This window comes from Bubalus kerabau, chromosome 3 (assembly GCF_029407905.1).
Source record: "Bubalus kerabau isolate K-KA32 ecotype Philippines breed swamp buffalo chromosome 3, PCC_UOA_SB_1v2, whole genome shotgun sequence".
NCBI lineage: Eukaryota > Metazoa > Chordata > Mammalia > Artiodactyla > Bovidae > Bubalus > Bubalus kerabau.
Window position 1 is genome coordinate 34,264,637 of NC_073626.1, and position 15,754 is coordinate 34,280,390.

At 57.0% G+C, this 15,754-nt stretch overlaps 1 protein-coding gene across 2 annotated transcripts; it reads left to right on the forward strand.

Moving 5' to 3' along the window:
- The first annotated feature begins 2,065 nt into the window (after positions 1–2,065).
- On the forward strand, positions 2,066–13,717 carry AARS2 (alanyl-tRNA synthetase 2, mitochondrial). Of its 2 annotated transcripts, XM_055571293.1 has the most exons (22): positions 2,066–2,440; positions 3,099–3,290; positions 3,813–3,958; positions 4,196–4,363; positions 5,122–5,266; positions 5,860–6,005; positions 6,208–6,316; positions 6,681–6,719; positions 6,821–6,932; positions 7,347–7,480; positions 7,873–8,017; positions 8,234–8,406; positions 8,556–8,669; positions 8,771–8,911; positions 9,594–9,731; positions 9,825–9,934; positions 10,087–10,195; positions 10,489–10,611; positions 10,831–10,941; positions 11,512–11,595; positions 11,699–11,809; positions 12,247–13,717. In XM_055571293.1, the coding sequence occupies exons 1-22, from the start codon at positions 2,204–2,206 to the stop codon at positions 12,409–12,411; spliced, it is 2,952 nt and encodes a 983-aa protein (XP_055427268.1). In that variant the 5' UTR covers positions 2,066–2,203; the 3' UTR covers positions 12,412–13,717. The 2 variants fall into 2 exon arrangements, with proteins under 2 accessions (XP_055427268.1, XP_055427269.1); XM_055571294.1 differs by lacking the exon at positions 3,813–3,958 and having other exon boundaries at positions 2,301–2,440.
- The last annotated feature ends 2,037 nt before the right edge of the window (positions 13,718–15,754 follow it).

A 15,754-nucleotide genomic window follows, 5' to 3' on the forward strand; every position in this document is an offset into this window, starting at 1 on the left:
CACTTTCAAGTATCTGTTGAATGACTGTTGAATGAATGTTGACATCACCTCCCTTAGCCATCTCTGCCTTCTTCTCTCAGCCTGGAAATACACACAGGTAGACATCAGGGCTTCCCATGTGGCTCAGTGATAAAGAATCCACTAGCCAATGTAGGAGGCATAGGAGACAGGGGTTGATCCCTGGGTCAGGAAGATCCCCTGGAGGAGGAAATGGCAACCCAGTTCAGTATTCTTGCCTGGAACATTCTATGGACAAAGGAGGGTAGCCAGCTAAACTGCATGAGGTAACAAAGATTTGGACATGATCCAATGACTGAGAACACACATACATACACCACACAGAATCCACACCTGTTCACTGCAATTCCATTTGTAACCTTGCAAAATTAATGAACATAAGAATTACTAGTATAATACAGATTTCTGGAGGGTACGGACTATTTAAATTTTTTTTTCTTGGCTGTGGGGCATGGCAGGTAGGAGTTCAGTTCTCTCACCAGGGATGGAACCCAGGCCCCCAACATTGGAAGCACAAAGTCTTAACCACTGGACCACCAGGAAAGTCCCCAGAGGGCAGGGATTTTTGTCAGTTTCATTACTGATGTACCTTAAGCACCTAAAAAATGCCTGGCACACAACAGGCTCTCAATGAATATTTGTTGAATGCCAGAATTAAGGGCCTACGAGGTCAGTTTTCATTCCAATCCCAAAGAAAGGCAATGCCAAAGAATGCTAAAACTACCACACAATTGCACTCATCTCACACGCTAGTAAAGTAATGCTCAAAATTCTCCAAGCCAGGCTTCAGCAATACGTGAACCGTGAACTTCCAGTTGTTCAAGCTGGTTTTAGAAAAGGCAGAGGAACCAGAGACCAAATTGCCAACATCCGCTGGATCAACAAAAAAGCAAGAGAGTTCCAGAAAAACATCTATTTCTGCTTTATTGACTATGCCAAAGCCTCTGACTGTGTGGATCACAAGAAACTGTGGAAAATTCTGAAAAAGATGGGAATACCAGACCACCTGACCTGCCTCTTGAGAAATTTGTATGCAGGTCAGGAAGCAACAGTTAAAACTGGACATGGAACAACAGACTGGTTCCAAATAGGAAAAGGAGTACGTCAAGGCTGTATATTGTCACCCTGCTTATTTAACTTACACGCAGAGTACATCGTGAGAAACGCTGGGCTGGAAGAAGCACAAGCTGGAATCAAGATTGCCGGGAGAAATATCAAGAACCTCAGATATGCAGATGACACTACCCTTATGGCAGAAAGTGAAGAGGAATTAAAAAGCCTCTTGATGAAAGTGAAAGAGGAGAGTGGAACTTTGGCTTAAAGCTCAACATTCAAAAAATGAAGATGATGGCATCTGGTCCCATCACTTCATGGGAAATAGATGGGGAAACAGTGTCAGACTTTCTTTTGGGGGGCTTCAAAATCACTGCAGATGGTGATTGCAGCCATGATTGCTACTCCTTGGAAGGAAAGTTATGACCAACCTAGATAGCATGTTAAAAAGCAGAGATATTACTTTGCCAACAAAGGTCCGTCTAGTTAAGGCTATGGTTTTTCCAGTGGTCATGTATGGATGTGAGAGTTGGACTGTGAAGAAGGCTGAGCGCCGAAGAATTGATGCTTTTGAACTGTGGTGTTGGAGAAGACTCTTGAGAGTCCCTTGGACTGCAAGGAGATCCAACCAGTCCATCCTGAAGGAGATCAGCCCTGGGATTTCTTTGGAAGGAATGACGCTAAAGCTGAAACTCCAATACTTTGGCCACCTCATCGAAGAGTAGACTCATTGGAAAAGACTCTGATGCTGGGAGGGATTGGGGGCAGGAGGAGAAGGGGACGACAGGATGAGATGGCTGGATGGCATCATTGACTCGATGGACGTGAGTCTGAGTGAACTCCGGGAGTTGGTGATGGACAGGGAGGCCTGGCGTGCTGCAATTCATGGGGTCGCAAAGAGTCGGACACGACTGAGCAACTGAACTGAACTGAATTGAATGCGCCAGGCCGCTTTTGTTATTAACAGGTGGACTCCTGCGGGCGCCTTCTTGCCAATCACTTCTACCTGGAGCCAGAAGCGGTCTTGAGTCCTCCTGCCGCCAGGGGTCGCTGTAGGAAACGCCGGGCCTCCTCTCGTTACTTCTATCTCTGCGATACCCTTTGACCTCGTGAAGTATTGCCCCCAGTTAAGATGGCGGCGTCGTTTGCAGCCGCAGCTGGGCGACTTCGGCGGGCCATTCGAAGGTCGCCCTCATGGCGGGGCCTTCGGGCGCTCTCATCGGAGGCCCCTCCAACCCAGGCCGCGGCCGTGCGGGACGCCTTCCTGAGCTTCTTTCGGGACCGCCATGGCCACCGCTTGGTGCCCTCCGCTTCCGTGAGGCCCCGCGGCGACCCCAGTTTGCTTTTCGTCAATGCAGGCATGAACCAGGTAGGGGCTGAACCACGCAGGTCTGGGCGGAGTTTGCAGTTTTTTTCCTTAGAGAAACGCGTTGCGGGATTGGGCAAGAGACGCAAAGGGCGGAGCTCCTACTTTTCGGGGAAAGAGAGCTTGTGCGTGATTGGGCAGAGTTTGGGGTGCAAATTAGGGCTTGGGGAGAACGCGATCGGAAATTTCTGAGTTAAGATTGAGTTTTAGTTCCAGGAATGGCGGGTGAAGGTTGACTTTTATTTCCAGGAATGGCGAGTGTGGAGTCTCATGGGGGCAGACTGGTGGGGGAAGTCTGGGTTCATTTATTAGTTTTCTTAAAATAAAGATATCATTCATTAAAATAAATGTTTGTTGAGTACATGCTACTGCGCTAGCCTGTGTGCTCTAAGCTTTCGACTTTGAGCACCACTTACCCTCTGTAGACTTGCCCTGTTTCTAGCCACCAACACATTCGTTCTCATTTTACTAGCAGAGTCTTTCATGATTTGTCTGCTCAGACACCACCAGAGATGGGTGCTCCCAAGTTGCCCCCCTGGCCAAGACTTCACTGTACTCTCAGGGGGCACGGACAGCCCTCAATCCGAATCACCATCTCTATGCCCACTCCCTATGTTTCCCTTCTATTAGGATATCTCTCTCCCCCTTCCTGTGTTTCCAGTTCAAGCCAATCTTCCTGGGCACTGTGGATCCACGAAGTGAGATGGCAGGCTTCCGGCGGGTAGCCAACAGCCAGAAATGTGTGAGGGCTGGAGGACGCCACAGCGACCTGGAAGATGTGGGCCGAGACCTTTCCCATCATACCTTCTTTGAGATGCTGGGCAATTGGGCCTTTGGGGGTGAATATTTTAAGGTGAGTCCCCAGGAAGCCCTGGAGCTAGGAAAGGGTCAGTGGTCAGCCAAGAAAAGAGTCAAGGTTAATCCTGTCTCTACTGTTAGAGTCAGCTTAAGCAGGGCCTCATACCAGACACAGAGGCAAAGTGCTCAATGGACACATATAATAGAAATGTGTCTCGCTTCCCTGGTTCGGCTGTAAACTCCTTGAGGACCAGGACTATGCCTCCTGCCTAATGGCTGATCAATAATTATTGTAAAGAAATGGTCCAAATGCAGGAGTTAAAAGTCCTCTCAGGCTGAGGTGGGTAGGGGATTTCATGGAGAAGGTGGTGCCTGAAAGAAAATGGGATTTAGAAGCAAGGACACTTTCTATGCAGGAAAATCTCAGAAGCAGAAAGAGTCATGGCTTGTTCTGAAAACCAGGTGGGCAGTGGAAATGGGCTTGTCTTAAGCTGAGGGTGGAGCTCTTGTGGCTTGATGGGCACTTCAGTGGGGCCTTCTCACCCGTCTTCCTCTTCCCACTGGGTTTCCACTACAGGAGGAGGCTTGCAGCATGGCCTGGGAGCTGCTGACTCAGGTCTATGGAATCCCTGAGGACAGGCTCTGGGTCTCCTACTTTGGTGGGGACCCCAAGGCTGGGCTGGGCCCAGACTTGGAGAGCAGGGACATCTGGCTCAGCTTAGGGTGAGTCCACTCCCACTTATGTCCCACTCCTGGAGCACAAGAAAATGGGAAAATAACCAACACCTGAGTTATTAAATGCTCAGAGTCTCAGTGTATCCTGTGATGCTGTAGGGTCAGCCTTGTTCCTCCTCCTGCTGAGCTTAATGGAAGGGCTCTCCTGGCAGATAGTGGGGGTGGGGTGGGGGAGTCCCCGGCCTCTGTCTTTGTCTCCCACCACTCGTCTGGCTTTCTTCTCAGGGTGCCTGCCAGCCGCGTGCTCTCCTTTGGGCCCGAGGAGAACTTCTGGGAGATGGGGGATACTGGGCCTTGTGGGCCCTGCACTGAGATACACTATGACCTGGCCGGTGGGGCAGGGGCCCCCCAGCTGGTGGAGCTTTGGAATCTGGTCTTCATGCAACACAACAGGTAAGGGGTTGCTAGAGGAGGAGGGAAATCCCTGACTGAAAGTGAAGAAGTTGGCAGTCAGGAGACTTTGGTCCATTTGTTATGAGAACAAATACTTAAACAGCATTTGCAATGTGGCAGGCATATTTCTGGGGGCTTTCCTGGTGGCTCAGATTGTAAAGAATCTGCCTATAATGCAGGAGACTTGGGTTCATTCCCTGGGTCAGGAAGATCCCCTGGAGAAGGGAATGGCTACCTACTCCAGTATTCTTGCCTGAAGAATTCCATGGACAGAGGAGCCTGGCGGGCTACAAAGAGTCAGACATGACTGAGCAGCTAACACTTTCACTTTCAGGCATATTTCTAAACACTTTTCAGATAGTAACCAATTTAGTCCTCTTCCTTGCCCGTGACATTGCAACTAGACACTGTGGGTCTTTGGACTCTGCTCTCTTATCACAAGATGGAGTTGAATTTGATAATCTCTTAAGGTTTTCTACCAGCCTTGACGTGCCTCTTTATAAAGCAAAGAACTATGTCCCAGAAAGTGGAGGTCGGGGTCCAGGCGAGGGCCCAATCACCCTTTATGAGAAAGGAGAGGACCCAAGGCTATCATCATCCGCTTTGGGGGATGAGGGGAGCGAGATGATACTGCCCGCTGGTTCCTCTCACTGTTGGCCCCCCGAATCCCCTCCTCATCCCTTTATGCCACTTGAGCATCATACCTGCAATCCTGTGGGGGGCCTCACCTGGCACCCCTTTCCCGTACACCTGGCCAGAGAGGCAGACGGAAGCCTGCAGCCCCTGCCCCAGCGGCACGTGGACACGGGAATGGGCCTGGAAAGGCTGGTGGCCGTGCTGCAAGGCAGGCTCTCCACCTACGACACCGACCTGTTTTCCCCGCTGCTCGACGCCATACACCAGGTAAGCCCGCCTCTTCCCTTCCAGAAGCCACTCTGACCTGCGGTCCTCCGGGCTCACCACCACTGCTTTCTCCCTTTGTTGAGAACTCAAGAGTATTCCCACCTGCGGGGACAGTGAGCAGCCGAGAATGCGAGGGTGTCACACGTGAGGCTCCAGTTCACGTTTACAGCCTGATTCTGCTCCTCACTCTTTGCTCAGGAGTTGCGGTGAACGGACTTAGCTGTGGCGTGTGGGGTCTTAGTTCCCCAACCAGGGATCGAACCCATGCCCCTGTATTGACCAGGGAAGTCCCTGATCACCACTTTTAAAAGACATTCCTGTTGCTGTGCGGAGGATGCGCTGGAGGGCAACTGGAGTAGAAGCTGAGAAATTGGGAGGCTGTTTCATAGTTCAGATAAGACAAGGTGTGGCTTAGGCTGGTAGCAGAGGAAGTGGAGAAAAGTAGATGGATTTGAAAGATCTCTGGAAGTAGATGCAAAAGCCCCTACTGATGGATTAGATGCAGAGAGCAGAGCCAAGTCAAGGCTGGCCCCCAGGTTCTTGACTAATGTGAATGGCAGGGCCAGCAGCCGTGTCTCATCTCCTGCTTCCAGGGTTGCGGGGCACCCCCTTACTCGGGCCGCGTTGGGGCAGCAGATGAGGGGCGCACAGACACAGCATACCGCGTGGTGGCTGATCACATCCGCACACTCAGTGTCTGCATTGCCGACGGCGTCTCCCCTGGGATGTCAGGCGCCCCGTGAGTCTGGAAGGGCTACAGTGAAGGGCAGGGGTTGCTGCATGCTGCAGGGGAGAGGAGGGAGGGGATGGAGAGGCGAGTGGGGTTGAGATGGCAGGCGGAGGAGGAAGGGAGCATACACTCTGCGTTTTGCCCTCCCTTCTCCCCTCCCTGCTGACCCAGGGCTGCTGGGGGCTCGTATCTGGGCTCTGACCCCCTCTAGGCTGGTACTTCGTCGGATCCTCCGTCGAGCTGTGCGGTTCTCTACTGAGGTGTTGCGGGCACCACCTGGCTTCCTGGGCAGCCTGGTGCCTGTGGTGGTGGAGACGCTGGTAAGGGCAGAGTTTCATCGCCTCCTTGGGCCTCCCAGGGGCCTCGGAGAGCCTGTCACTGAACCCAAACAGTGGCCCTGCCTCAGTTCCCCACCCTAAGTGTCTAACCCAGAGTCTTCTCAGCGGGCTTCCAGAAAGCAGGGAGCCTCCTTGCCCAGGCTTCTGAGCCTTTGACTTCGGGACCCCCTTCTGCCTGTATCATGCCCGCCCCTCCCTAAAGATGCTGATTCCCCATTTGGACCCTCTGCCATCCATCTGCCTCTCTGAGCCCCCAAGGCAGGCATCCCCAGGGAGGGCCAGGGTGGAGGTGCAGAGTGTGCTCTGTTGCCTCTGACACTGCCTCGGGCCTCTGCGCTGTCCCCAGGGAGATGCTTACCCAGAATTGCGGAGGAGCTCAGCCCAGGTACTGGACTCGAGTGGGCGAGGGAGGGGCTGACGAGAGTGGTGGGGAGATGCTCTCCCTCTCAGGAGGCCCGGCTCCAGCCCTGCCCTGCCCCTGTTTAGATAGCCAGCCTGGTGTCGGAGGATGAGGCAGCCTTCCTGGCCTCCCTGCAGCGCGGTCGGCGGGTCATCGAGCGGACCCTGAAGCGCCTGGGGCCTTCTGATGTGTTCCCAGGTGAGCAGGACGCCTGGCCATGGTGTGAGGGCCCCACTTAAGTGAGCCAAGCCCAGGCCTCACATCCCTGGCCCGACGTCTCTCTCCCCTGCTCTCTCCACCACACCCTGCTTCTCCTCACTTCTCTACTGCCCAAGCTGGCCCCACCTCTGGTCTCTACTTTCCAAGGCTGGCTGCAGGCTGAGAATGAACTGCCCTCCTCTGAAATGACATTTGCCAAGGGAGGACCCTGGGCTACCCCCAGCTCTTGCTTTGGAGCCTGAAGGTGACCCTTTTCTGGGGCCTGCCCAGCGCAGGGAGAGGGCCCGTGTGCTTGGCATCCGGTGGCTTCTGTGGTCAGAAAAGCCCTGGCCCGTACTTCTCCCCACTCCCTCCCTCAATAGCCCTGACGCCCATCGTCTTCCTTCCTCAAAGCCGAAGTGGCCTGGTCCTTGTCACTGTCTGGGAACCTGGGGCTCCCCCTGGACCTGGTGGAGCTGATGCTGGAGGAGAAGGGGGTGCCGCTGGACACTGCTGGACTGGAGCGGCTGGCCCAGGAGGAGGCCCAGGTACTGGCTGGGCAGCCCCACCGGTTCTGTTGGGTCACAGCCCCTCCCTCAGTCCTGGGATCTTGTGGGAAGAGGGAAACAGGAGGCTGAGGTAGGGTCTGTCCCCTTGCTCAGCCCCCACCCGCAGCCCACAGAGAGGAAGGCCAGTGCAGTGGGCCACACAGAGGAGCAGAAGGGGAGAGGCCAACACGAGTCCTCAGAGGGGCCATCGGGGGCCGCAGTGGGTCCTGGTCCTGAGACCCCTGCATGAGGGAAGGTTCACCAGCCAGCCCAGGGCCTCCAGCAGCCAGCCCAGCCTGAAGGCTTATTCCAGAGGGGATGCGGGATGCACAAGCTGTGTGGTGGAGGCAGGTCTCCACACAACCCCTCCTGCACATATGCCTGTCCCACAGCACCGGGCACTGCAGGCCGAGCCGGTTCAGGAGCAGGGACTGCGACTCAACGTCCACGCCCTGGGGGAGCTGCAGCGCCGAGGGGTGCCCCCAACCGATGATAGCCCCAAGTACAGCTACTCCCTGCAACCAGGTGGCGGTTACGGTGAGAGCCTGGGCTGAGGCGGGTGGCCACGGGCTTGCCTGACCGCCATTGGGAGGACAGACCAGCCACCAGGCCTGTGCCTTCCCCGGGGGAGCCACCAGGGGTCGCTGTGGGTCCCGGCTGGAAGTGCCCCCCCCTACCCCTGCCGATTGGCTTCCAGGGAGGCACAGGCCCAAGCCCCTGCCTGGCATTGATAAGCAGTCTCGGCCCTGGCAGAGTTTGGCACCTGTGAGGCCCAGGTGCTCCAGCTGTATACAGAAGATGGGACAGCTGTGGCCTCCGTAGGGGATGGCCAGCGCTGTGGCCTCCTCTTGGACAAAACCAACTTCTACGCTGAACAGGGAGGCCAGGCTTCCGACCGAGGCTACCTGGTGCTGGTGGGCCAGCAGGTGAGCCCCAACGCCCGCCACACAGACACAGACAAACACACACACACACACACACACACACGCGCGTTCCCCAGTTCTCCTGAGCCAGAAGGAGCCAAGGGGAGGGAGAGGCGGCAGGCACTCAGTGCCTCGGCCCTGCCCTTCCCCAGGACGTGCTCTTCCCAGTGGCCCGGGCCCAGGTCTGCGGAGGCTTCATCCTGCATGAGGTGGTGGCCCTGGAGTGCCTCAGGGTGGGGGACCAGGTGCAGCTGCACCTGGATGAGGTGAGGACCCCACCCCTGCTGTTTGTCCTCCGTGTCCTGCAGCCCCTCCTCTCTCCCCACCCCACCCGCGCCCGGGGCCCTGGGTGACAGAAGTGTTTCAGGCCTGGCGTCTGAGCTGCATGGAGAAGCACACGGCCATTCACCTGCTCAACTGGGCGCTGCGGCAGGCCCTGGGCCCCAGCACAGAGCAGCGAGGCTCCCATCTCAATCCTGAGCGGCTGCGCTTCGACGTGGCCACGCAGGTGAGCTGGGCACGGAGAGGCAGCCTTCACACAAGGCGATGGGCTTAGAGTCTGGTGGTGTGGGAGTTTGACCAGTAAGAGGGCTGGACTCCCCTCGCTCAGTTACTGGGGGAACCTTGAGTGGGGGGGCTTCGCATCAGGCCGCTCCTGCGCCAGTGAGGGTCAGGCGAGCCAGTGTCCAGAGTCCTCTCTTGGCCTCCAGCCGCCCGGCTTCCTTGTCCTTGCTGTTACCCAGGCCACTCTTGCTCAAGCCGAGCTGCCCTCTTCCTTATCTGTCATCCTGTCTCTATGTCCATCTGGCTCAAATCCTGCAGGAAGTGCTCATTGAATCCCATTCCGCCTGATGATTCCCTCCTTACTCCTGCGTCTCCCCTGTCCTGTATTTCTCTTCCCCTCTCTTGTAAGCTCCTGAAGTACAGAGCCTCTGTCTTCTGTTTTTTTATCAACTTTCAGTGTCTAGCGAAAGGCCTGCTGCTTCCAATAGGCCCAGTTCCCGGGTAGCTTTCTAAGGGAAAGGACTGTCTGCTCCACAAATGTATTGAGTACGTGTTATGTGCTAGGCACAGTTCACTGTTGTGCACTAGCTTGGGGCTGGTTCAGTGAACACTGACTGCTTCTTCACGCATCACTCCCAGGCACGGGGCTGACTGCCTGTCGGTCTATTTCCCCTACAACCCCCCAGGCCCCATTGACCCCAGAGCAGCTCCGGGCCGTGGAGGTCACTGTGCAGAAGGCCGTGGGGCAGGATGAGGCCGTGTACATGGAGGAGGTGGCCCTGGCACGCACTGCCCACGTCCCCGGCCTGCGCTCCTTGGATGAGGTGAGTTGGGGGGGCCCCGTTGGTAGAGATCGTGTGAGTGACCGCCCCTCCCAGCCACAGGCCTGTTAACAGACCTGTGCCTCTCACCGCCAGGTATACCCAGACCCTGTGCGGGTGGTATCCATGGGGGTGCCCGTAGCCCATGCGCTGGACCCAGCCTCCCAGGCCGCACTGCACACCTCTGTGGAGCTATGCTGCGGGACGTGAGTCACTCCTCTCTGCCCACTCTGGCCTGGGGTCCTGGACCTCCTCCCTTCCCTCGTCCCTGGAGCCACCAGCCCCTGGTTTGGAGCTCCAGCTGCTCTTCTCTCTCGCATCATCACCCAGACCTCCTGCTCCCTCCCTCTGCCCACAGGCACCTGCTTCGCACAGGGGCTATAGGAGACCTGGTCATCATCGGAGAGCGCCAGCTCGTCAAGGGCATCACCCGCCTGCTGGCCGTCACTGGGGAGCAGGCCCAGCAGGTCAGCATACCAGTGGGGCCTGGGAGGCTTCTCTGGGTGTGGATGGGTCAGGGAGCATGCAGCTGATGCTCTCAGGCCAGGGAATGCCCAGCAGCAGAACCGGGATTCATACCTGTGCACTAAGCCATACCAGCTGCTGCCAGCTGGCATCTGTTGTCATCATTTGATACCTTGATGAGTCTTGATTGTTAAATGTTTCTAACTTGTCCCTGCCCAGCAATAGGTCAAGAACCCCTGTCTTGGAGAGAGCAGGTATGCCACACTCCCCTGAACATCCTGTGCCCTCTCTACAGGCCCGGGAGGTGGGCCAGAGGCTGGCCCAGGAGGTGGAAGCAGCCGCAGCTCGGCTGAGTCAGGGCAGCCGGCATGTGGCGGAGGCGCATCGGCTGTCCAAGGACATGGGGCGACTTACCGACGTGAGGGCTACCCCCACCGTGGAGCTGCCCCCTCTGCCTGGCCCTGTTCCCCTCCCCAACCCTGCCTGTCTCCCCCCCAGCATCCCCAGCCCAGATATTTGTTGTTTGTCTGCAGGGGGGCATGTAGGGGGTGTGACCTCTTCCCTGGCCCCGCTGGTCCCTGCCTCAGGGACCATGACTCAGTGGGGCCAGGGAGTGATATGCTGCTTCTGACCACAGGCCGTGGACACCGCCACGATGCCCCAGTGGCAGCGGCGGGAGCTTCAGGCCACACTGAAGGCGCTGCAGCGGCGTGCCAACACTGCCGTCCGGAAACTGGAAATGGGGCAGGTGAGAGGGGGTGCGATGCACCCCATGGGGCAGATAGCAGGCACACCTGGCGAGCATCAGAGATGTCTAGCACGCACGCTGAGACACCCCCAGGCCTGGCGGGGAGTGGGGGTGGGTGGCAGTTGCTGCCTCTCCTGCCACCTGGGTGCCACCATCAGGTCATTCCCACACTTCTCTCTGCCAAACTGGGTCTCTCCCCCAACTCCCAAGCCTTTCTCAGACTCTCCCTCCAGGAAGCTGACTTGATTACGCTATTCAGCCCTAATTGCTCCCTGACTGTGGCTCCTCCTCCCTCCGCCCAGCCTCGCCCATCTGTGCTGCAGCCGCAGTCCCTTCACCTTCAGCGGCCCATGTGTAGGGGCCTGGAGCTATAACGAAAGGGAGGCGGGAGGGAGGAGAGGAAGGACGCAGAGGGGACCCAAAACAAGGCGGCTGTTCTCGACAGAACCCCTGGCACCTTTGCTGGGGGACGGAGGGCGTGGGAGGGGATTTCTGGGTTGGGGCTCAGTTCAGAAGTGAGGGCTGATTGCTTCCCAGCCCAACCCCTGCGCTGTTCTTCCTGCCTCCTAGGCTGCACAGAAGACCCAGGAGCTGCTCCAGCGGCACACGGAGGGGCCCCTGATTGTGGACACGGTTTCCACGGAGTCCCTCTCTGTAAGCGTTGGGCGTGGGGTGGGCCTAGGGTGTGGGGAGGGGAAAGTCCCGGCGGGGAGGAAGCTGGGAGTTGCGAGGTAGCCATCTGCCCTCCCCCACGCAGATGCTGGTGAAGGTGGTCCGGCAGCTGTGCAAGCAGGCGCCCAGCACATCCGTGCTGCTCCTCAGCCCCCAGCCTCTGGGGCAGGTGCTGTGTGCCTGTCAGGTGGCCCAGGTGAGGGGGGAGGGCAGCCCCCACCCTACTCATCTCCTAGTCCAGCTTGCTGATCCCTTGTCTTTTATTCCTCCCACATAAGAGAGCCACAGCTGGGTAGAGGTGATCTCTGAGGATACCCCAGGATGGGGACAGGGCCACCTCCTTGTCCCTAACCCACGCCCTCCCACCCCACCCTCAAAGGATTCCCTCAGTTCCCACCACCCCACCCTCCAGGCTGCATATTTCTTACAAATAGGTAGCAGCCATTCATCAACCTCTATACATGCATTCCCGGCCCATCCGTCTCCTGTCTCCTCACCCACTTACCCACCCCCACCATGTGCCCGGCTTGCAAGAGGGCTCTACTCGCTGTGACTCCCCTCTCCAGGGTACACTGAGCGGGAGGGGCACAGAGGGCTGCTCTGCATCACTGCCCTTTCTGTTTCTGTCCCCAGAGTGCCACACCGGCCTTCACAGCAGAGGCCTGGGCGCTGGCTGTGTGTAGCCACATGGGGGGCAAAGCCTGGGGCTCTCGAGTGGTGGCCCAGGGCACTGGAAGCACTGCTGACCTGGAAGCTGCCCTCAGCGCAGCACGAGCCTATGCCCTCAACCAGCTCTGAGCAGGCTCATGCAGGGGCTCACACACACTGAAGAGACTGCGGCCAGGGCAGTGCCTGGAGCCCTGAAGGAGCCAGCAGAACCTCCCCGGAGGCGCAGCGGAGGACTCAAGTCTGGAGGCCAAGCAGCTGAGCCAAGAGGGTGCCCTGGGCTGGGACCTGCACAGACACAAGAAGGTGGGGGCTGGGGAAGGCAGAAGTGAGCCTGATCATAGACCCGGCGAGGTGAAGGTGAAGACATACATGGCTGTTCTGGCTGCAATTGTTCATTAAAAAGTATTTTTCACAGGATAGGAAGCTCCAGAGGGCTTCCCAGGTAGCGCTAATGGTAAAGAACTCACCTGCCAATGCAGAAGACGTAAGAGACCGAGGTTTGATCCCTGGGTCGGGAAGATCCTCTAGAGAAGGGAATGGCTACCCACTCCAGTATTCTTGCCTGGAGAATCACATGGACAGAGGAGCCTGGCGGGCTCTGGTCCATAGGGTTGCAAAGAGCCAGACACGACTGAAGCGACCTGGTACACACACACAGGAAGCTCCCGGACATTCTTTCACCTAAAAAAAGCAGCCTTTCCCATCTCAGCAACCTGACGTGGGTGCCCCATCCCCAATTTGGCCCTTCACACTGGACTAGAAGGCCACCTGGCATCCAGATCTGAACTCCCCTCATCACTACCACAAGCACTTGGCCAAGCCCACTGTGCCAGCCTGTTCCGAGCACCCACAAAGGCCTCCCTAGCCAAGACAGAAAGCTCATGTGAAAGTCATGAGAGCTGGGCAGATCCTCTCTGGTGTCACTTATTTCATTAACAACTTCTCATTTTAATGCAGGCTCTGATGATTTGTTGATAAAATGAGCCAACAGGGACTTCCCTGATGGGGCTGAGACTCCAAGCTCCCAATGCAAAGGGCTTGGGTTTGATCCCTGATCGGGGAACTGCAATCCCACATGCCACACTATAAACTGAAGAACCTGCATGCTGCAACTAAGACCCAGCAGAGCCGAACAAATAACCCAGCAGGTACTGATCAGTTGCTGAGACTATGGCAAGAAACGAACAGAACTTCCTTCCCTTGTGGTGCTTTCTTCCCGTGGGGAAACAGCAATGAAGAGAAAGAAGAAAGCATCAGATGGGGATGAGGTCTATGGAGAGAGCAGGCGGGTTGGGAGGGTGTGAGCCCCATGGACATCTGAGGGCAGAGTCAGTGCAGAGGCCTGAGGGACAGGTACAGGCCTTGGGGTCAGAAGGGAGCAGAGCCAAAGCAAGCCTACTCTTTTTTTAAACATTTAAAAAAATTTTTATTTGTTGTTGGTTGTGCTGGGTCGTCATTGCTGCCTGCAGGCTTTCTAGTTGGGGCGAGTAGGGGCTACTGTTTGTTGCGGTGGCTTCTCTTGTGGACCACGGGCTCTGGGGCACAAGGGCTTCAGTGTTGCAGCACGTGGGCCCACTCGTGGCGCACGGGCTTCGTTGTTCTGTGACGTGTAGAATCTTCCTGGACCAGGGATTCAACCCATGCATTGGCAGGAGGATTCTCACCCACTGTACCACCAGAGCAGTCCCGAGCCTTCTCTTTTAAAACAACTTGCAAAGCACCTGCCCCAAACCTGAGCTGAAGCTGAAATTGGCAGCTCAGAGCAGGAGGAAGGTGTGGAATGGAGGGCAGTTGTCCTTCCCTCCCAAAGTGAATCCACCCAGGACCAAGCCAGACACCTGAGCTCCACCTGTGTTCGAAGATCTCTGTTGCGGGATGAAGGAAGGAGAACTCGGGGGACCCATCCCCAAGTCAGAGCCTCCCTGGCTGCAAAGTTCTGGGGCCATTTAGTCAAAATTTTAGCGCAGAGCAGGCCTTCCTGACAGCATTTCTTGCGTGATTGCTCATTCTAATTGAGGCAGTGGTGATTCGTTGGTAAATCACTGATGAGGGCTTGAAAGGGGCCTGGAGCCCCTGGCCTCTGGCTGTTTGCAGTCCTGAGAGGTCGCAACTGTGGATCTTAGCAACTGTAGCAGGGGCCACTGTTCAGTACACTGACTGAAAGCCTGGATCTTAACACATAGTCACCACAGTGAGGATACTGGGGGGGGGGGGGGGGGGGCGGCGGGGGGGATTGATGAGTTAACTGAGCTTCTAAGGTGGCAATTTATCCAGGATAACCCAGCTAGTAATCATCAGAACTGAAATTTAAGTTCTGCCTCCAGTGAAACTTCCAGCCACCCTTGGTTGCTCTTCCCCTCTTGAAGGATGATTTCCTTTTCTGTGAAAGCTGGTCATTTCACAGAAGCTGGTCATTCCTGGTGTCGGGCTTAGGGCTGTGGAGGGAGCGCTGTGGAGGCCTAGGGTCTTCCTGCCCGGTGCCACTCAGCCTTGCTGACAGCCTGGAGAAAGGCTGAGGGTGGCTCCAAAGGGATGCTGCAGCCAGTGGTCAGCCGAAGGCCTCAGGGGAGTTCCAAGAACTGCACGTGCCCTTCCATCGTCCTCTTCCGGAAGGGAATGGCCACTGGCGCTTTTCCTGGACCGTCTTCCCACTCGTCATCCCCACCTCCATTTCCACACAAAAGGCCCCGAGAAGGAAGAGCCCCGTAGCACTCCAGGAGCCCTGCCCCATCCGCAGCTCCCCGCCTTTCCCCGCAGAAACCCACTGCTCCTAAACATGTCCACAGGACGCACAAACCATGTCCCGCGGTCAGAGTTCCCACTGCCCGGTCTGGGCCCCACACAGTGCCTTAGATGGGGACACGTATTTGCATCGATCTTGGGCCAAGGTGCGCGGCGACAACCATCGAAGTCCGGCAGCCCTGCCTTCGCACAGCACCGAGCACAGTAAACCAGCTTGCTGGAGAACGCATGCGCACCCGCCCTTGAGCACCCGCCCTTGAGTACCCGCCCCGTAGCGACGCACGGCGTCCCTAACAACCGGCGTTCGTGGGGACCTGCGGGAAGGTGAGCGCCCAGGTCTCGGGAACGGTGAGGCAACCTCTGGAGAGAGAACACCCGGCCCCGGTCTCCCCTAGCGGGCTGAGCTCTCTCTGCCCCCACTCCCCTGACAGGGCACGGGAGCACGCCCCAGAGTCAGCCCACCCGGCCGAAATCGGCAGGTGGCCTTGGCTCCCGTGAGAAGGAAGGGCCGGCCTGTACCTATGGGAGGCCCCCCACTCCATATGAAGTTGGCCGTGCCTCCTTCCTCCCTAGACTGTCTCTGCGAGTCAGGGAAGGGTCACCCGAGATGGAGAAGGGGAAAGTGGAGTGAGAGTTGGTCATGGGGAAGAGCAGTCCCTAGTTCCAGGGCCCCAGCCTTCCTGGAAAGACAGACCTCTATTCCCAGCTCCTGGGGCTGCAGTCCTTCCCG

Bases quoted from the DNA above. Each gene is read 5' to 3' on its own strand.
- AARS2 (XM_055571293.1), top strand. From the start codon at position 2,204: ATGGCGGCGTCGTTTGCAGCCGCAGCTGGGCGACTTCGGCGGGCCATT. The intron at 4,364-5,121 runs GTAAGGGGTTGC...ACACCTGGCCAG, and splicing joins GTCTTCATGCAACACAACAG to AGAGGCAGACGGAAGCCTGC. The intron at 9,935-10,086 runs GTGAGTCACTCC...CTCTGCCCACAG, and splicing joins GTGGAGCTATGCTGCGGGAC to GCACCTGCTTCGCACAGGGG.